This window comes from Glycine max, chromosome 6 (assembly GCF_000004515.6).
Source record: "Glycine max cultivar Williams 82 chromosome 6, Glycine_max_v4.0, whole genome shotgun sequence".
NCBI classification, from domain to species: Eukaryota; Viridiplantae; Streptophyta; class Magnoliopsida; order Fabales; family Fabaceae; genus Glycine; species Glycine max.
Genome location: NC_038242.2, coordinates 8,557,068 through 8,577,835, shown reverse-complemented (window position 1 = coordinate 8,577,835; position 20,768 = coordinate 8,557,068). Strand labels below are relative to the sequence as shown.

The window sequence follows — 20,768 nt, the reverse complement described above, 5'->3', positions numbered from 1 at the left end:
ATCGATTGATATACTATTTACTTATTTCTTAATATATGATCCGGTCAAATTTAAAGTCACACTCAATTGTCTATCAAAGACTATTAATTTAAACAATTAAAACACCTTTCGGTACAATGAAAAACTAGATTTGGATAAACAGTAGATGGCGGCTTAAGGTTCGAGGTTGCTAATAATTTACTTTCAAGTAGGGAAACAAAATTTTGGGTAACTTATTTCAGATGAATCCTTTTTTTTTTGGCAAAAAGAAGTTTTTTTTATTTTAAAAAAAAAACAAACTTAAATGGCTCATTTTTCTTGATTAGTAGGCATTTTTATAGAGTGTAAAAACAACACCAAAATGACAAGAAGCCTCCAAATCCCTAAAACCAGGCATAAATCAAGGAGGGATAAGGCTATTTTGCTTCATCATGTCCCAATTTAGTCAAAACCACTGAGACACGGGAAACTCAGAAAACTACTCTTGCAAGATAATTTTAAGAATGCTAATTTAATATTCTAATTAGACTCCCCCACCCAATTCGTAGATATATGCCTAATTAGACAATTAGACAGTGATAAATGATAATCACTAATTAGAGGCATAGTGTTAGTGGGTTCGTGAAGTTGATAGAACATCTAATCCTTCCTTCACAGCGCCATTTTACCTTACTTTATTAATGTTTATAACTTGTTATATTTTCTGCTAATTCACGCCAGCTAGCTAGACCCTTATGTTTTTTCTTTGAAGAAAAAAACTTAACAAACCAAAACCCACACAACACAACACAACAACTCAAATCAAATCTCTCTCCACTTTTTTTCCCTTGTGGGTCTTAGTTCAATCTTGATACTTGTCTCAAAAGTCTCAATCTTTCTTGCTTCTTAAGCAGCTACAGATCTGGAGGGGCAAGGGTACCTAACCCAATATACCCAAGTTGCTTTGTAGCCTGAAATCTTATTCTTATGCCACCCTACAAGACCACAACAACACTATTTAATTTAATATATTAAAAAAGTACTAGTAAGTAATTTAATTTTTTTTATCCATAAGAATAAAAACAGAACTAGAAAATTTGCAACAATTTATACTCATAGTAGCGGCCAGTAACTTTGACAAATCTTAAGTGTCATGCTTTAAGTGGCATTGAGGTGATTGTTTTTGTTTTGTCCCTATGGTAATTCTCGTTGGTAATGTTTTGGTTTGAATTATGCAACTGTGCAAGTGTCAACAATATCTAAGGAGGAAAATACAAAAAAAAAATAGTGCTATTTTTAGCTACATTATTTTACTAGCTTTGTGTAAGCATTGGGTTTTTTAGGATTCTCTTTTACTCTACCATGCTTTTGTCAGTCCTTGGGTTCTGAGTCTTTTTTGGGGTTCAGTATTTAGTTGCGCCATTGTCTAAAATCAGCATCTTTCTGGGTCCTCCTCCTTTTCCCATCTTCCACTTCCACCTCTGCTTAAAATTCGAATTCTTTCTGCTCGATCCGTGGATTTTCCCGGTTAAATTTTCAACCTTTCGTCTCTCAACAAGGTATGTCACAGTAAAAAGTTTGTTTTTTTCAATTTATTTTTCAATCTGGGTTCTGCTCCCTCCCGTCATTATTTTTTTTCCTCTTTTACTTTTGTTCTGAAAATGAAGGAGAATGTTGGATTTAGTTGTTCCATTTGGTGAAAAATGTTTAGTCTTGCGAGTTCAGGAAGAAAAATGTTTCAGTTCAGTTGGAAAGGACTCTTGTCTGATTGAAAAATGTGTTTGACTTTGGAAACAAACGTTTCGTCTGATGTTTTATTTTGGAGATCTAGCATTTTTGTTGCATTATTTCGGGTCATATTTGACTAACTTGAAGTTGGAAATTTTGAGTCTGTTCAAAGTTGTAGGTTCTTAGTGCCTCTTGCTGCAGAACTTTTTGACTTTGTTTAATAATCACATATTGCAGTAATATGAAGACAGCCTTCATAATTATGTTACTGGATCTTTTTTAGCCCAAAATTTTACTGGTTCATTGCTGTTGTGAAGTGCTTTAGAAAAGACTGATGCATTGCTCAATTTGGATCTCTCTCCCTATTTCTCTGGTTTCAAAATGTGTACTGGTTGAGTCCTTTAGCTTACTAAAGCAAATCGTTTAATTCATCTAAGGATATAATAAGTAATTTCTGTACCTGACATAGTGCTTGTAATTCTGGATCAGGGGCTCATCAATTGGCTTGAGTTTTTTTATTTTTTTATATTTTTATAGCTGAGTTGCTTTTAAAGTTTGCTTAATGCAGCATGATTGCTTAAGTGTTTCCTAAGAATAAGGATACTTGTGAATGCAGATTCTTTGCTTCTTTTGCATTCAGGTACTGCATTGGTGGCTATCTTAGTAAACAATTAACCCTGTGTGGGAGCTGGGAATGAAAACCGAGCCTGTAAGTTATGCAGTAATGCATATAAGGCGTGATTAATTTTCTGGACAATGTCGAGGGTTACTAAGTGGAAGATTGAGAAGACAAAAGTAAAGGTTGTTTTCCGGCTCCAATTCCATGCTACACATGTAAGTTTCCCATCTATGCAACTTTTCCTCCATTCTTTAGGTTGGAAATTTCAAATTTCACAAGAAGAAATTTCGTTTTAGGTTGTTGGAAGGGAAAGTAATCCCTGTAGCTTAGAGAATTCCCATCTGTCACCTAAAGATGTTCTGAGTGCATTGCACATTTGGTCTGAGTTGCCTTTTAAACCTACAGTTTTCAGAATTTATTCAAAGTTTAGTTGGCGTTATGTTATAAGTTGCATGTCTGTCAGTATGTCGGTATGATGGTTGGCACTCTCATTTGTCATACTAATTTCTGTCTAGTATTCACGTGCTTATCATTGTTTATTTTGTCTTATGATTCTATCATCTCGGTCAAATTTATTTCAAACCCAAATATGATATTGCTTTATAAATCTTATGTTGCAACCAATTCGTAAACTTCTTTTTCTTTGGTATTATTAGAGGTAATAATTAGTTAGAGCCTATATAAAAGGCTTGAGTAGTCATTTTGTACTCCCTCTTTAATTAGATTAGAGGTGGTCTAGGCTCAAATTTTTTATTAGAGGTATAATTAGTTAGAGTCTATGGCTTTAACTAAAATAAAAATGGTCCTCATATCAGGAATATCCTATATTTTTTATGTGATGGCTCTAATATCTATGTGACAGTGTTTCTAAACTTTTATTGGGTTAAGAAATGTTCACCTGTGAAATGATTAATACTAAAATGGTCTATCTTTTTTGTAAGGAATAAACACTTTAGGTTTATGCCATTGTTGAAGAAGATTTAAATTCTTGATCAAGTTTAGCAGTGATTAAGTTTTACATCCGCATCTTACTAAAAAATTAATCAAGCTCTAGAAACCTGAGGTCCCTTAATGCAAGTATTGACTTCTTTATCAACTCTTCTCTTGAACTCATTTATAGTATACTAGTCGTTTCAAATTATTTCCACCCCTATCTTGACTATTTGCTATTTTAAAATTCCATTTTGAGAATGTAATATGAATGAAGCTACTTCAGGTTCTTTATCAGCTACAGTTACATGACCCTTAATATTGTCATCATGGTTGGATGATATCTTGTAGAGAATTTATATTTAGGAAGTTTCCATGGTTAGTTGAAAATTTTGGAAGGAGTCTGCTCTAAATCTGTTTTGGTTTGTGACAGAGATATTGTTATTGCTGTTGATTCCATAGTTCTACTTCTATTTCTTTATGCAATTACTAAGGACAAATTTTATTTCTGTTTGGTATAGATTCCACAGTCAGGATGGGATAAACTGTTTATCTCTTTCATCCCCGCTGACTCTGTGAAGGCTACATCAAAGACAACCAAAGCAAATGTGAGAAATGGAACCTGCAAGTGGGCAGATCCAATCTACGAAACTACAAGACTCCTCCAAGACATTAAAACTAGACAATATGAGGAAAAGTTTTATAAATTTGTTGTGGGGATGGTAATGTTCTTTCATGGCTTTTAAACAAATACAATTTATTATGCCATAGCATTATAGAATTGTCACATGTGAAAGGCAGGAACCCAATAAGACGAAGTTAATCATATCTTTTATGGCTTAATGCAAAAACCTTCATTATATCACCCACACTAATAGAGCATCTTTTATGAGCATATTTTTTATTTGTTGACCCAATTGATGTTCTGAGATCTTGATTATATTCTTTAACAATGTGATGCAATATTCAGAGATACTCTTGAATTGTTGTTTTTAAATTTAAAAAGTTTCTTGTTCAAAATTATCAGATTCAGATTTTGAATGGATCTTAATGTTGGGATAAAATCTAATCAACACTCTGACTCATGATAGAACATAATTCATTATTTTATGACAAGCTATCCTCTCCGTTGTTGCTTGCCACCATAAAAAGTACCTAAATATTGTCTGTGTTTTCTAATGGCATTGACGCTTGTGGCCATTAATTGTGTTACAAGTTAGAACTTTACTGACTTTATTTTTGGCCTAACCACTCTAGGGTTCGTCAAGATCTAGCATCCTTGGCGAGGCCAACATCAATCTAGCTGATTTTGTTGATGCCTTGAAGCCAACAGCTGTTGCTTTGCCTCTTAATGGAAGTGAGCCTGGAGTCACACTACATGTGAGGATCTCTGACTTCATCTATCTATGATGTAACTTTCTCAAGTTTATTAATTCATTGGTTATTCACTTACATGGTTGTGTGGAAGTACAATCTAATGGTTTATGCATTTCTGTATACCTAGCAATGACATATACAACTCTTGCAAATTTTTCATTTTGGAGTTCTTCAGTTGCTAATGACATCATTGGATTTGATGTTCTTTTTTCTCTTTGTTGTTTGAAGCTAGGTCACAGTGCAGCTTCTGACTTCCAAAACTGGTTTCAGGTACCATAAATGTGTTATGACATTTAAGGATGTGCATGTTCTGAAAACAATATATTTATTTGATGTTATTATCTCTTTCAGAGAATTTGAGCAGCAGAGGGAACTCAGAGAGAGGGGTCTACAGACAACCTCTGACAAAGGAACTCATGATGAATCTGCTGACAGCAAAGAGTCATCTCCTGACCAGAATGTCAATAATCATATAAATAAGGTTTCGCACCTACTCTCCTTTACAAGCATTATATATTTTCTCTCCTCTGCTTGGTTGGAAGGGCATAAAGCATTCTACAAAAATAAAAATACAAGTTCCAGACAGAATACATACATACATTCCTTTTTAATCCTAATGAAAACTACTTAGCAATTATGTGTTCTTGGTGATGAAATATAACTTTTTTTTATAAAAAAAAAAGATGTACCATCTAGTATCCATATGGAGAATCATGCATGTAGTCTTGGTTTACTTCCTAAAAATTAAGCATTTTTTTTTCATTTGCTTGACACAACCCCTTATTTATTTCATGAAATTAGGTTCATTCAAGAGTGAAATTGAAAAGAGAATCTAAAGATCTCCCCCGCATTTCTTCACTTGAAGAAGAATCAGGGGTAAATGAAGATTATGCTGACTCTGCTGCTGGCTTTGATGGCTCGTCTAGTACTTCTGAAAGCATATATACAGAGAAGCATGATATCTCCAGTACACATGAAGTGGACAGTCTTAAAAGTGCAGTCTCTTGTGATTTAGGTGGCCTATCCCTCAGTCAAAGTTCTCAGCCAGAGAAAGGAGAGGCACCTGATAATCAGTTTCCTGCACAGGGTAGTGATCGGGTTCATGGTTGGAGCATAGACTATTCAGCTGCCAATAATTTGGCTGCTGCTTCTGAAGATAGGAACAGTAGCAGACTTATGGGAAATTTGGAAGCAGTTAAGTCGTCTATTTTTGATCTAAAACTGAAGGTAAGTTCTTTGCAAAATCATGCTGATGAAATAGGTGTTGAAACGCATAAGTTTTCTGAGCAACTTGCTGCTGAGATTTCATCAGGAGAAGAGTTAGTAAAGGAGGTTGCAGTACTCAAATCAGAGTGTTCGAAATTCAGAGATGAGTTTGAGCAGCTTAAAAGTTCTAACTTGAGCTTAGCATTCCCTCAGAAAGAACCTACTGGTACAGATCCGGATAGATTATTTCAAAATTTACAGCTTAAATGGCTTAAGGGGCTTTTGCTCATGGAAGGGAAGATAAGAGATATTCAGAAGGTGTCTATGGGATTTCCAGAAAGGGATTGTAGGTTCCTTAACTTGGAGTTAGAAGCACTGGCTGAGATTTTGCAGAATCTCAAACAAGAATCTGGAGAGCCAATTTCAGGGGCCAAAGTTGTCAATGAAAGAGAGAACAAGAAAATGGATTTACATAAAAGTGAACAATTTTTAACAGATATTGGGTCTGATGCAGGTTTATTTCAACCTGAAAGCATGACTCATTATCTTACCATACCTGGCCCTGTGTCTCACGAGTCTGATTCTGTTGATCCTACCCTTCCTATGAAAGAAAAAGTTTTTGCACTTCTAAGAGAGCTAGATGAGTCCAAAACCGAAAGGGAAAGCCTTGTACGGAAAATGGACCAGATGGAGTGCTACTATGAAGCTCTTATTCAGGAACTTGAGCAGAATCAAAGGCAGATGATGGCTGAGTTGCAGAACCTCAGGAATGAACATTCTACTTGTCTGTACACAATTTCTGCTGGTAAGACTGAGATGGAGAGAATGCACCAAAATATGAATGAGCAGATAATGAAGTTTTCTGAAGACAAGCGCATTTTGGAATCTCTGAACAGTGAGTTTGAAAGAAGGGCTGTTTCAGCTGAAGCAGCCCTTAAAAGGGCCAGATTGAACTATTCTATTGCTGTTGGTCAATTGCAAAAAGATCTTGAACTGCTTTCTTGCCAGGTTCTTTCTATGCATGAAACAAATGAGAATCTCATAAAACAGACCCTTTCTGATTCTTCACTTCCAAATACTGATGGTAGCCCAGAGCCAGTGACATATCCTAAACTTTCAGAAGGTCATACTTCCAATCGATTGCTATGCCGAAATCACAGTTCTTCCTTACAAAAACAACATTTGGGTGAAGACATTTTACTCAGCGATTTGAAAAGATCTCTTCAGTTGCAAGAGGGGTTGTACAGACAGGTTGAAGAAGAAATCAGCCAAATGCATTTTGCAAATATATACTCAGATGTGTTTTCTAAGGCTCTGCAAGAAACATTGCTTGAAGCAAGTCTTGACATTCAACTCATGAAAGAGAAAATTGTTCAACTCTCTCAGCAGCTGGAGCTTACAAATGAATCCAATGAGCTACTAGTGTTGAGGTTGCAGAATGCTATGAATGATATCCTCTCGCTAAATGAGTACAAGGAGATTTGCACTGCAAATAGCAATGATATTGCTCTCCAGAACCAAATTTTAGAGGCAAATTTAAAAGATCTTGCTCATGAAAACAATCTCCTTACCGAGAAAATTAACGAGCTGGAAGTTCTTCTAACACAGTATAGAAGTTATGAGGGCAAGTACATGGCATGCAGTACAGAAAACTCAGAGTTGAAGAGTTTATTGAAAAAAGAGAGCCTAGAAAAGAATAATCTTCATGATGAACTATCCATTTTGCAGGAAGAGTTAAAATCTATCAGAGCTAAATATGACGAGCAAGTTTCGATGAAGGATAATCTGCAGAATAATGTCATCTTTTTGTCTAATAAGTTACAGAAATTGCTTACATCATATGAAGAAAGACACAGTGAACTTTCTCTTTGTAGTAGATCTGCTTGTTTGGATTCAGAATGTGAAGACTTAGAAGGCCTCTTATTGCAACTAGAAGAGCTGCAACAAAGTGCATTTCGTAGAATCCTGCTACTCATTGAAGAGAAGGAGAATCTAGTGCATGAAAAACTTATGGCTCAAGTATCTTTAAATACCACAGAATCAGATGTTCTAGTCATGAAACAGAAGTTTGAGCATGATTTGCAAGAGATGTTACATAAGATAACTGTGTCAGGTGCCCTTTTGCAGAAACTTCAGTTAGATTTTGAGGTGATCATTAGCAGGATTAATGCTGGTTTTGAAGCTGAAGAATTCTTTTCTCAGCATCACAAAGAATTTTTGTCTGGTCTGGATCATTTGGAAGCTGAGCTACAACAACTTAATTCCAGAAATCAGGACCTTGCTCAAGAAATTATAAAGCTAGATACTTCATCTAGTGACCTTGAAATGTATAAGCTGACCTTAGCAACAATCAAAGAGCAAAAGAATGATTTGGACTTGTCTTTACGGGAAAAAACAGAAGAATCTGCCAAGATTTCATCTGAGCTTGATTTCTTGAAGAAGAACTTGGATTCTCTGCATAATGAGTTGCATGCTGAGAAAACTGCCAGAGAAAAGTTGGAGAAAACAGTTTCCAATCTTACCACAGAATTGAATGAGAAGCAAAGCCAGCTGCAGGAAAAGAAAGATTTGAAGTCATCTTTACAGGAAAAAACAGAAGAATCTGCTAAGATTTCATCTGAGCTTGATTTTTTGAAGAAGAACTTGGATTCTCTGCATAATGAATTGCATGCTGTGAAAACTGTCAGAGAAAACTTGGAGAAAACAGTTTCCAATCTTACCACAGAATTGAATGAGAAGCAAAGCCAGCTACAGGGAAAGAAAGATTTGGAGTCATCTTTGCAGGAAAAAACAGAAGAATCTACCAAGATTTCATCTGAGCTTGACTTTTTGAAGAAGAACTTGGATTCTCTACATAATGAGTTACATGCTGAGAAAACTGTCAGAGAAAAATTGGAGAAAACAGTTTCTGATCTTACCACAGAATTGAATGAGAAGCAAAGTCAGCTGCAGGGAAAGAAAGATTTGGAGTCGTCTTTACATGAAAAAGCAGAAGAAGCTGCCAAGATTTCATCTGAGCTTGATTTTTTGAAGAAGAGCTTGCATTCTCTGCATAATGAGTTGTATGCTGAGAAAAATGTCAGAGAAAAGTTAGAAAAAACAATTTCAGATCTTACCACAGAATTGAATGAGAAGCAAAGTCAGCTGCAGGGAAAGAAAGAATTGGAGTTGTCTTTAGAGGAAAAAGCAGAAGAATCTGCCAAGATTTCATCTGAACTCAATTTTTTGGAGAAGAGCTTGCATTCTCTGCATAACGAGTTGCATGCTGAGAAAACTGTCAGAGAAAAGTTGGAGAAAACAGTTTCAGATCTTACCACAGAATTGAATGAGAAGCAAAGTCAGCTGCAGGGAAAGAAAGAATTGGAGTTGTCTTTAGAGGAAAAAGCAGAAGAATCTGCCAAGATTTCATCTGAACTTAATTTTTTGGAGAAGAGCTTGCATTCTCTGCATAACGAGTTGCATGCTGAGAAAACTGTCAGAGAAAAGTTGGAGAAAACAGTTTCAGATCTTACCACAGAATTGAATGAGAAGCAATGCCAGCTGCAGGATTCTGATCTAAACAGACAAGAACTTGTCCATCTAAAGCAAATGGTGACAGACCTAGAATTTGAAAAATCAAGAATCTCAGATCTGCTAGAGAAATCTGAGAAACATCTTACAGATGCTTTAAAAGAATCTTCTTCAATTAGTTGTCTGGAAACTCGGTTATCTGAAATGCATGAATTTTCCATAGCTACAGATGTTGTTATGACTTTTACCGGTGCTCAGTTTGAGGATCATATGGAGGAGCTAGCTGAGAAACTTCATTCCACTTGCAGGCAACTTGATGTGCTCCACAAGAAGAATCTTGATGTAGAATCTGAATTGGATGGCTGTCTTTCAAGAGAACGGATTTGCATTGAAGAAAACACAAGATTGTTGGCGAGTCTTGACTTCTTGAAATATGAGTTAGAGGACTTGACTGCTCAGAATAGAGCACTAATTGATCAAAACAGTGAACTGAAGTCAGAGCTTAAGGAGCATAAGAGTAGGAAAGAGAAGGTCAGCGATACTTCTTATGTGTGTGAAAGACAGAGTGTCCTCGAGGTTGCAAGGCTGGAGCAATTGCTGGCAAGTTGTTGTAGAGATGCTGAAGAACTCTTTTTGTCCAAGGAGGAAACTGAACTCGAGTGTATAGTTCTCCGGGGCAAATTGGATGAACTGGAAAGTGCATTCACTTCATTAAAACAATCAGATGATGAGCTGCTAAGGCTGCAGAACCAATGTAATGAACTTACCAAGAGGCTTGCTGAACAGGTTTTGAAGACAGAGGAGTTTAAGAATTTGTCTATTCATTTGAAGGAACTGAAAGACAAAGCTGAGGCTGAGTGTGTTAATGCCCATGACAGAAGAGGACATGAAGGACCACCGGTTGCTATGCAGGAGTCCTTGAGAATTGCATTTATCAAGGAACAATATGAATCAAAGTTACAAGAACTAAGACAACAGCTGTCTTTGTCAAAAAAGCATAGTGAGGAAATGCTGTGGAAACTACAAGATGCAGTTGATGAAACTGAGAATAGAAAAAAGTCTGAAGCTTCTCAAATAAAAATTAATGAAGAGCTGGGAATGAAGATCTTGGAATTGGAGGCTGAATTGCAGGCTGTACTTTCTGATAAACGCAATTTGTTAAATGCTTATGACCTCCTACAGGCTGAAAAGGAGTGTTCAGCGATAAGCCTTGACTGTTGTAAGCAAGAAAAGCAAGAACTTGAAGCTTCTCTTGTAAAATGCAATGAGGAGAAGTCCAAAATTGAAGTAGAGCTTACATTGGCAAAGGAATTGGTTGAGACTTCCCGATCTCATGTGAATTCTCTGAATGAGGGCAATGGTGCATTCTCTTCATTTAATCCTCAAGAAAATTCTACTTGTGCTGCTTGCAGTCATGAGCCAGAGAGTGCAAGCATCAATATGCAATCCGAGGTAACTGATTTATTTATTTGTTTTTATAAAACATCTCTAGTTACCATTTCATAAAAGAAGAAATCACCTTATCTCTAGGATGATATATTGATACAATAATAAAAATTTATTTTGATTGCAAAAAAATGTTGATTATCCAAACTTCTAAAGGTTACTAGCTGTTATCAGAGTCCAGCATGATATTTTAATTAAGAAAGGAATCTTAGTCTTTATTTTAGTAGTAGTTGAATTATTCTCAAACTCTGGAACTGAGTATCATTTGAAGAAAAATTTATGTACCTTCTATTAATGTAATATCCAATGCATTCATTCCTTCGTTGATCTTAAGTGGTAAGCTTTAACAATTTATTTGTATAATTATTTGATAGGATCCTCTTGCATTTAGTGTTATGAATGGATGCCAAACTCTTGGAACTGAAAAGGACTTGCAACTAGAAGAAGTAATGAAGCATGTGGCATCAACTGAAAGTTTGAAATCTAGCATCGATCACTTGAATAAGGAGGTAATTTTTTAAAATGCATAGTTTGGCGTCATTATTTGATCTTTTTTCATCTATTATAGTTTCCATTACTCTTTTATTGCTCCAGTCTTCCTTACTCTTAAAAGTAGTACTTTCCTTGTCTAATATCATGCACTATCCCATATAGATATCTTTTGCATTTTCCTGGTCTGAGTTGCCACATTTATAGTCGTGTCTGATCTCTAAGTTCTGTCTTCTGATTGCAGTTGGAAAGGATGAAAAATGAGAATATGCTTCCTTCAGTAGATGGTCAAAGCCACGAGTCAAGTTTTCCAGGTCTGCAAAGAGAACTGATGCAATTACACGAGGTAAATGATTCTTGTTGTGTTGATTGCTATGAAGCATACCTCTGTCTGGATTCTTATTAAATTTGTACTATGTTCAGGCCAATCAAGAGTTAGGAAACATATTCCCTGTTTTTGATAAATTCTCTATCAGCGGTAATGCATTAGAAAGGGTGCTCGCTTTGGAGATTGAGCTTGCTGAAGCATTGCGGACCAAGAAGTCCTCAAACATCCAATTTCAGAGGTACCCTCTCCGTTGCAACAGTAATGAGATTTGATAAAGTTGCAATTTTGGAAGCACTTCTTGTTAAGATTCCACCTCTTTCTTCTTGATTAAAACTTGCTGACTAGTAAAAAACTTTGCCACTCTAAGTTCAATAACAGTAAACTGTCTTTGGTTTTTTACTTCTGCTTCAGTTTACACATGTTCAATTGTTATATGTATTGTACGATTTTCTTTTCTTCAGAATCTGGTAGTGCTAGACATAAATACAATTTTTGAAATTAATCTGACCCTTTGTAATTGCTCCCTACACTTTTCAAACAAGTTTCTACTTGGTGTCGGCATTGAGACATTTTTCTTTTCTGTTTCAGTTCTTTCTTGAAACAACACAGTGATGAAGAAGCAGTATTCAGAAGCTTCAGGGACATCAATGAGCTAATTAAAGACATGTTGGAACTAAAGACAAGACATTCTGCTGTAGAGACAGAACTGAAAGAGATGCATGACCGTTACTCTCAGTTAAGCCTTCAATTTGCAGAGGTTGAAGGTGAAAGACAAAAACTCATGATGACTATTAAGAATACAAGAGCATCTAAGAAGGCTTCAAATTAATTCATCATCCTCCTTTTGGGACCATTCTTATAGCCACAGTAAGGAAGCATTTTTTACCCCCCTGCACAGGCTAATAATAATTCATGCTCAATATATTCGTGGCCCCATCATATATTCCATTCTGTTAATTATATATAGATAGAAGATTATGATATAAGGGGCTCCACAGCCATAGCGAGAGGTTATATTTTTGCAAGGGTTGGTATGGCATTACATCATCTCCAAAGTTAAGCAGCAGATAATACTGTGTAAATAAAATAATTTGTGTTAAGAATCCAAGTATATATCCCTGTAACATCTTTTACCAGACCCTGAATGCTGCAATTGTTTTTTTCTGTACAGGAACAAGAACAAGATTATTTCTATTTAAAAACAATTTTGTGAAAACTTGTTTTTTTTTTTTGTTTTTCCAGCTGAACTAGCTATATGTTTCGATGTCTGTAATTAAAACCAGGTTAAACTAAGTATTGATTATCTGGACCTAAGTTGATTGTTTAGTCGGAAAGTTGAGCTTTTAACTAGTTTAAGCTGTAAGGTCAGAATCCAAAACAAATTTTACTCTAAACCACACAGTGACTTTGGACCTGGCAAGTGGTATCCTTTGAGGAGAAATAATTCTTCTTCTTAATGATTTTTTTTTTTAACAAAATATACTTTATTTAATAATAATAATATAATATATTTATTTTTTTTAAAAATGATTTTAAGAGAAGGAAAGAATCTATCACGTTGATATATCTATTTTATTTTATAACTATCACATTGATAATAGGAAGATTTAAATACGTTTTTGGTTTTGTAATATAACGATTTTTTATTTTAGTTTTGGTAATTTTTTAAAATATTTAGTTTTGGTCTTTATTATTTTGTTTAAGTTCCCAAAATATGTCTATTTTTTTGTTTAATGATTGGTTTGTTTTTGAATTAAACCCTGTAAAAATTAATAGAAATTAAAGGTAAATTATCTACACTTTTTTAAAAAAATTACAAAAAGCAAAAACTAAAAAGGCAATAGATTACTCAAATGAGGTGTCTTTGTGTTTTTTTTTTTCTATAAAACTATTGATACATTAGATAATTTTGTGAGATATAATGTTATGAAAAATCATAGCAATTAGATAGAAAAAAAAAATTCTCCATAATTTTTCCCACAATTTTTTATTAAGACAACAACCATGAAATTAAGGTTTTCTCTAATGTTAGATCAAGATTGTTGGCATGATTAAGAGTCCTTTTAAGGTAACAATTTAAATCTTTCCTTGATTAACTTATGTCATACAAACATGTCATAATCGGGTATCATTATATTTTAAAAAAATAATCATAAAATGCATAGATCATGTGAGTTTTCTTTTTTTAAAAAATCAAACTTTTTTACATTATCACATTACATTAAATTTTTTCACTCTCACAAAGATTATTCTCTCGTTAGATATGCCTCCTAATTTTTTTATACGAGAAACAAATTTAAGTTATATATATAACGTAAATAACTAAAATTTAAAATCATATAACTACTTAATTATTTTTAAAAGTCTCTTGTAACTTAATTATTCGTAATAAGATGTAATAACCAATTCTTATTTTTCTCAAAATCACGTTTAAAAAATCGTAGTGTTCGGTTCACACTTCACAATGCTTAGTAGTGAATGTTTGGTAACACAATAAAAATTATAAAATACTCGATTTTTTTTTGTTACAATTTTTTCTTAAAGGGGAGCGCATGAATCGTAATAAATTTCCCTACAAGGAAGAGGAGTAGGGACAATAGAATAACCTACACGTTTACAATCTCTGTCCCACAACAACTTCAATTGCCTAGTCCTCTTTAACTATAATATCCTTATAAAAAATAATTGTAATGGTGAATTAATTAAATATTTTGATAATAAGGACAAATAAGAGTGTTTTTGTTAAAGATAAAATATATTTTTAATCCTTTTCATTGAATCTTATTTTTAATTCTTGAGCTTTCATGTGTAATTTAGTTTCTAAACTTTATAAAAAAACAAATATATTTTTAATCCCTAAACTTACTCTCAATTTTTTACATGTTTTTTAAACTATAAATTGCGAAAGACTAAACATATTTTTTTATATAAAATTTAATAACTAAATTGAACGATATAAAAGTTTGACAACTAAATACAAGATTCAGCGAAAATATTGAAACTAAAAAAATATTTTATTCTTTTTTAAATAATAAGCATTTTTATTTTCTAAAATAACATAATTTGAAACAAAACATTTTTTTTAAAATGACAGATAATTTGAAATGAATAAAGTATAAAAAAATAACAATGAAAGAACATCAATAACATAAAATATTATTTTCCTTAAAAATTCTCTATTTTTATTTTTTATTCCTTAACCAAGAGCTTTACCACTCTAAATTTTCCATGGCATAATTCGGCTTCTTATTTGCATTATCTAATGTAATCTAACATTCTAATGACATACTAATAATGAATTGTTCTGATATTATTCTGGCATATCAGTACCGCAATTGACAATAGGTGTGGCACTTAATTACCTCGTATGAGAAGATCAATAGGTACAGTCGTAGAGATGAACTATTACCATGTTTGGAAACACGTTAAGAATAGAGAAATCACGTTTGGGACATGAAAGCTATAAAAATCACATCCAAAACATGTAAAATCACATCCAATACGTGAAACCAAACACGATAGTAACACTCAGCTATTTGTTCACACACCTGATTCAAAATACAAACGGACCCAACTCCATTCTCATGAGGCTAAGTCGTGTAGCTGCCGACAAACAAATACTATCACTGCTTTTCACATTTATTGTTTGGTTTCAGTCTAGATATCAATAACTTGGCAACTGACTAGTTCAGCCTGCCCAAAATCCCTGCTAGCAACTACCCTCCAAACAACTGCTGCATCTGATTCGGCAGCCAGTTCTGGAGATTCTTGCAATGTACTTTGTGACAGAGTTGAGAGTGATGGTGAAGAATCCAAATTATCGCGCAGGCCAGCCTGCAGAACCGCAATATCATGATTGGCATCTTTGGTAATGACATGAAGCTTTCCATGGAAACCAGCAAGTAGATATGGAGACTCTGAATCAGCAGAATCATATATGGGGACTTTTCCAATAACTACTTTCCAAGCGTCTTCACCTTGATCATATACCTTGATTCTTCCACTATCCATAGAATTAGAAGGGTCAAAAGCATATAATTCACCATCCACTACAACACTCAATTTGGTACCTGCCTGCCGCGCAGGCCATCCGTCACCCATTCCAGCAGGCATTTCTATCCACGAGTTAGTTTCAGGATCATAGATTTCTCCCCCAACATCAACAAAAAAGGGCCATGAATACAGACTCTGAGGAACACATAATCTTCCCATGTATGAGGTCAACCCTGTGGCAATAGGCTTTAACATGTCAGCCAAAAAAGCACTGGGCAATACTTGAGCTCTAGAGAATGGCATACTAGGTACATGTGACCATGTATCTGTAGAGGGGTCAAAAACTTCAGCAGATTGGAGAGGAACCAATCCAGCTTGACCTTGACTAACCCCTCCAACAACATAAAGCTTGTTATTTAAGATGCCTGTCTTACAGTATGCCCGACCCGCTGACATAGAAGTCACCTTGCTCCACGTATTTTGTATTGGATCAAACCGCCAGACACATCTCATAGTTGAAGCCTTAGAGAATCCACCAAGAACATAAACACATCCATCAACAGCTCCAATCGCACAACCGCAAAAAGGCATTTCATCAAATGCATCCTTCTGTCCAAGAAAGCCTCTAATAACTTCAGCAATTCTTATACCTTCCACCATGTTCCACATCCAAAGCCTAGAAGAACCTTTTTTAGATTCTTCTTTGTTAACAAAATTGGGCATATTAGGCATTCTCTGCCATATCTTAGAACGAGGATCTAGAGCATACCACAGAAGATTATTTTCTCCAACCTTAACCAACAGATATAGCCACTCTTCAGTTGTCCCAAGTTCTTTTCTTAATTTATACAATTCAGAACTCATGATAGTTGACTTCCACTTCTTTGATACCAGCCTTACATTGAAGTAACAAATTCTAGGAAGCCTAGCAATAATCTGAAGTGATAACTCATCAGGGAGATTAGGAATTAGCCTTGGATTCTCTTCATCAACAGTAGGTGACATTCTTTGCCTCTTACATGCTTCATTTGGAGAGATTTCACTACATTCCCTTTGGTCAGGTTTTGTACTCGCCACACTAAAAAATGCGCCCATATCTAGCAAAACTCAATATCTGCATTATCACCAAGAGAGGAAATTTCAGTTCTCAAAAACTAAAGGCATTGTAAGCATCAAATGACCCCTTTCTATCCAATGGAAAATAAAAAGACAAAAAAGCAGCATAAGCAAACAACAACCAACCCATCACTTACAACAATAAAACAAGAGAGAAATGGAACATCAAACACCTTCCAAGGACTTCAAAGGCAATACAAACTTCCCTTTTGAAAAAGAATTAAAAAGGAAAAACTCCATCATGACTCCTTCACTCATCAAAATGAAGAAAACAATAGACAACTTGTTAGTTTTTACCAATAAAACTAATAAAATCTTCCACACAAGTAGCCATCAGAAGCAGGTAATAGAAACAAGAAAAAAGGAAAAGCATCACATAATGCAATAAATCAGAAGATGCAGATCCAACAGAAAGAAACACCCAAGGCTAAACAATTTTTCAGAACTTCACCTTCCCAGGATGTAAGTCAGAGAGGAAAACAATATTTAAAAATTATTTTTACAAAAAAAAAAATACAATTTTCAAGCATCACTTTGAACAAGGTTTTTCCCCACTTCCCTTGATTAACACTACTTCTCCAAACACAGACACAATAACGAATGAAGAAACTCATCCCATAGTCATTTGATCAAAACTAGAAATGATGCGCATTGAAATTGAAGAGTGAAATTAGAGTCAGAAAAGGAAGACGTAATTAATTAAAAAAAGCAAGGAATAAAAGAGAAAGAGATGCTTAGAGTGGAAATGATAGAATTAAAGAAAAGAATGAGAAGAAGAGGAATACCTGGTCCCGACGAGCAAAGAGAAGAGGATCGATGAAAAACGTAAAAGTGAGAGAAAGTGGCATCAGCACATGACGCACACTTCACTGCAAGTCTTGCGTTCAAATTGAAAGTTGCAGGTAACTCCCAATTCCAACCATTGCTAATGCTAAATACTAAATCCCAGATAACATAATCTAATTGCGATTTTTCTGACACGTGCCCCTCTATGGTTGTTTAACTCACAACACAACTACCCTTGCCATTTCTTCTTTTTTTTTTAACACAACTGGTACTAGTATTATACTTTAGCCATATGATAAATATATATTTATACCAAACAATTCTTATTTGTGATGTGATATTACTTTTTTAAAAAAAATCCACTTAGCTATCCAAATTCTTTATTATTATGTTGACCTTAATAATTTTTTCTTTTCTGATTATGATATGATAAGATAGTAAATGAAATAAAAATTGAATAAAAGTATGATATAATAAGAATATGATAAGTTTTTATTATATATATATATATATACCTTTTATGTTAGGATAAAATTTATTTTAGATCTCTCTAAATTTTTTTAAAAAATTGATTTTAGTTTTTCTAAAAAAAATAGACTATTTTTCATTTTTCAAATTTTGAAATGTATATGACTTTTGGTTCATCAAGTGACTAGACAATGCGTTTTAGATAGATAAACAATGGTTTAGTTAGCGCTTGGGAAAAAAAATAGAATTTTTATAAAAAAAAAGACTAAAATTAAACTTTTCAATTTAAAATTTATTATTTTTATTTTCTTTTAATATCAATAGTCAATTATGTTTGAATTAAATAATATTATTATGGGTGATGAAGTTTTTTTAAAAAAAAATACTTTGCATAGTTAAGATTATTATTTAAGTTGTAATAATCACATGTCATTAATTTGCATGCTTAATGATTTATTTATTTAATTTTTAATTATGAAATTCTTCAACATTTTTTTATTTCATTTAACTATTTTCAAAATTTACTATAATATGCCTCAAAAAAGTTATTATAATAAATTAGTATGTTGTTGAATTTTTTTGTGTTTATTTATTTAGTTTTTGGTAAAGGTTGAAAGTTAGAAAAAGCGGTTTATTTTTTAGTTTACTATATTGATCTTGTAAATTTTAATTTTTAAATTAGATGAATCAACTTATAAATGACTTGATAAGCCAACCGACATCCCATAATATATTTTTTGCCACATTTAATTATTTTGGTTCATCCATGATCCATCCCATAATAAATTGAGTTGAAATATATATATTTTAGATCAACCTAAACAAATTGACTCATTCTTTATTAATCTGGTAATCAATTAGGCCTCTAAAAAATATCTAATTGCTGGACTATTATCAATGGTTCTGTTCCAACTTCCACGTGTCTTCACTCGTGGATTGAGTTTGGACTCCACTCGCTCTCGCCAGACCCCAATTCCCGTGACTGTTGGGCTGTGGAATTCAATTTTTGATTTTGACCTTTTATATCTCGTGCCTACACCAAACATCCCCCATTTTTGTATTCATATGCCAAAGCAAGTTCATCTACGCATCTTTTTAAACAGTAACTGTAAATTAATTAAAATTTATTATGTATATGTTCATGTTTTTAGAGCGTGTCTTTGGGTAAGGAAACTTACTCCAAAAACATTCAAAATATAAGAGTGTAATGGTCCTTATATTCTTGTATACGAGATTCAATTACTTAATTCACCACGATTATAAAAAATAATTATTTTAGTTTATTGTAATAAATTTTTCTTAAATTTATATTTTTTTTAAAATTATCATTATTATTAATATTTATCTCTCTTTTAGTCCAAAATTAATTAATGTAATAAATATTATAAATTGAGTCTTATAAAAAAAAAATATCACTTTAAATTTAGGTTTTATATAAGGATATATTGTAATTGACCAATCTAATATTCTTACAAAAGTCTAACATATTTGATCTTATTTACTGCTTGGAAGTCCTCGGGCACGTATCACAAGTGATTAAGGTCACATAAAGGCTATGGATTGGGAAACGTGCATTGTGGGTGTCTTACTAGAAGCATGAGTGCATTGATGAGTATCCAAGGCTCTTGTAAGAGGGCATCAATCGATGGTGGCTAAAGAAGTATGCAATCCCACATTCTTAAGTGCATAAGCACAAAGAGACCAAGTGCATAAACAAAAAAAGACTAAGTATAAGGCATTGGTCGAGGAAGTTGAAAGGGTGTTTGTTTTGCTATAGGTTGTAGTTTCTTGCACTCTCATAATTGTTTCCTGCACTTTCCAAGAATGCAATTTGTATGTATTTTAGAATAAACTTTCCATAATACAATGGTGTAGAAAACAATAGTGAAAATGCAGAAAACAACTGGGGTAGGGTAGTTGAGAATCACATGACAGGAGTCATGGGCCTTAGAGGTGCAGAAGCAGGCCGGCCCAAGTAGGTATTAAGATCTCCAAATCCAGTGCCTTTTAAGAAGGGGTCCGAATCCGAATGGTGAAGCTGAAACACCTCCCAAGGCCCAGGCCCAGGCCCATCATAAGTAACGCACTCACGTAAATCTAAATCCCCACATCGCTCAGTCTCGTTGGAAGCTTCCTTGGCCAACTCTTCATCGGGGTAACCACATTCTTCTTCCGAGGCCAACCTCATCGTGATTCGTGAGTCTCCCATCTTGATGGAATACTCGTGACCACGCCTCACCACTGTCTCCTTCCCTCGCCGCTATATTCCCTTTCTGAAACTACCTCTTCAGATTCTGCTCTCAATTCCTCCACGTCGTTATCATGCAGTCCCCGCTCTCCGTTCCGATCATGTCACCCAGCATGATGGTTTGGAGCGCCGGCGAGGACAGTGACCATAGCCACGATAAAAGTCATGCATACCATGGATCTTGAATTTTGAATTTTTTGTTTGTCAATGAAATTAATACATTGATACATGCATAATGAAAAGTGTGACGAAAATCACAACTCCATGTCATATTTATATAGCTGGCAGCCAATTGAGAAATTTTGGATGGATGGATGGACGATAATGTAATTAATGTAAGAAATTTGTAAAGTATTGCGGATTTGAATTGGAGATGAAAGGAAATGCTGAGACATGAAAATATATCCTAGTGTGTGTGTCTATGTTGCTTCGTAATGAAGTGCGCCCGGCGTGGTGTAGTGATCCTTTTTTGTTATACACGCATGTATGTATTGGCTACTTCGCTTTTTTGTTTTTTGTTTCTATATGTATACGTAATAGTGCCATACTGCCGTTGTTGAGTGTAT

At 34.2% G+C, this 20,768-nt stretch overlaps 2 protein-coding genes across 5 annotated transcripts; one reads left to right on the top strand and one right to left on the bottom strand.

The window, feature by feature from the left end:
* Window positions 1-1,102: 1,102 nt before the first annotated feature.
* LOC100807223 (early endosome antigen 1) lies at window positions 1,103-12,807 on the top strand. 3 transcript variants are annotated; one of them, XM_014776330.3, is made up of 11 exons: window positions 1,103-1,517; window positions 2,327-2,520; window positions 3,757-3,957; window positions 4,493-4,615; window positions 4,845-4,882; window positions 4,964-5,093; window positions 5,414-10,780; window positions 11,149-11,283; window positions 11,508-11,609; window positions 11,687-11,829; window positions 12,180-12,807. In XM_014776330.3, the coding sequence occupies exons 2-11, from the start codon at window positions 2,443-2,445 to the stop codon at window positions 12,418-12,420; spliced, it is 6,558 nt and encodes a 2,185-aa protein (XP_014631816.1). In that variant the 5' UTR covers window positions 1,103-1,517; window positions 2,327-2,442; the 3' UTR covers window positions 12,421-12,807. The 3 variants fall into 3 exon arrangements, with proteins under 3 accessions (XP_014631816.1, XP_014631817.1, XP_040872327.1); XM_014776331.3 differs by having other exon boundaries at window positions 1,180-1,517; window positions 2,303-2,520; XM_041016393.1 differs by lacking the exons at window positions 1,103-1,517; window positions 2,327-2,520; window positions 3,757-3,957 and having other exon boundaries at window positions 4,492-4,615; window positions 4,841-4,882.
* Window positions 12,808-14,883: 2,076 nt separating this feature from the next.
* On the bottom strand, window positions 14,884-17,847 carry LOC100806691 (F-box/kelch-repeat protein At1g22040). Of its 2 annotated transcripts, none has more exons than XM_006581497.4 (2): window positions 17,486-17,847; window positions 14,884-16,698 (listed from the first exon to the last, which is right to left on the bottom strand). In XM_006581497.4, exon 2 carries the CDS (start codon window positions 16,677-16,679, stop codon window positions 15,249-15,251), a length of 1,431 nt encoding a protein of 476 aa, XP_006581560.1. In that variant the 5' UTR covers window positions 16,680-16,698; window positions 17,486-17,847; the 3' UTR covers window positions 14,884-15,248. The 2 variants fall into 2 exon arrangements, with proteins under 2 accessions (XP_006581560.1, XP_003526599.1); XM_003526551.5 differs by lacking the exon at window positions 17,486-17,847 and adding an exon at window positions 16,838-17,463.
* Between the last annotated feature and the right edge of the window lie 2,921 nt (window positions 17,848-20,768).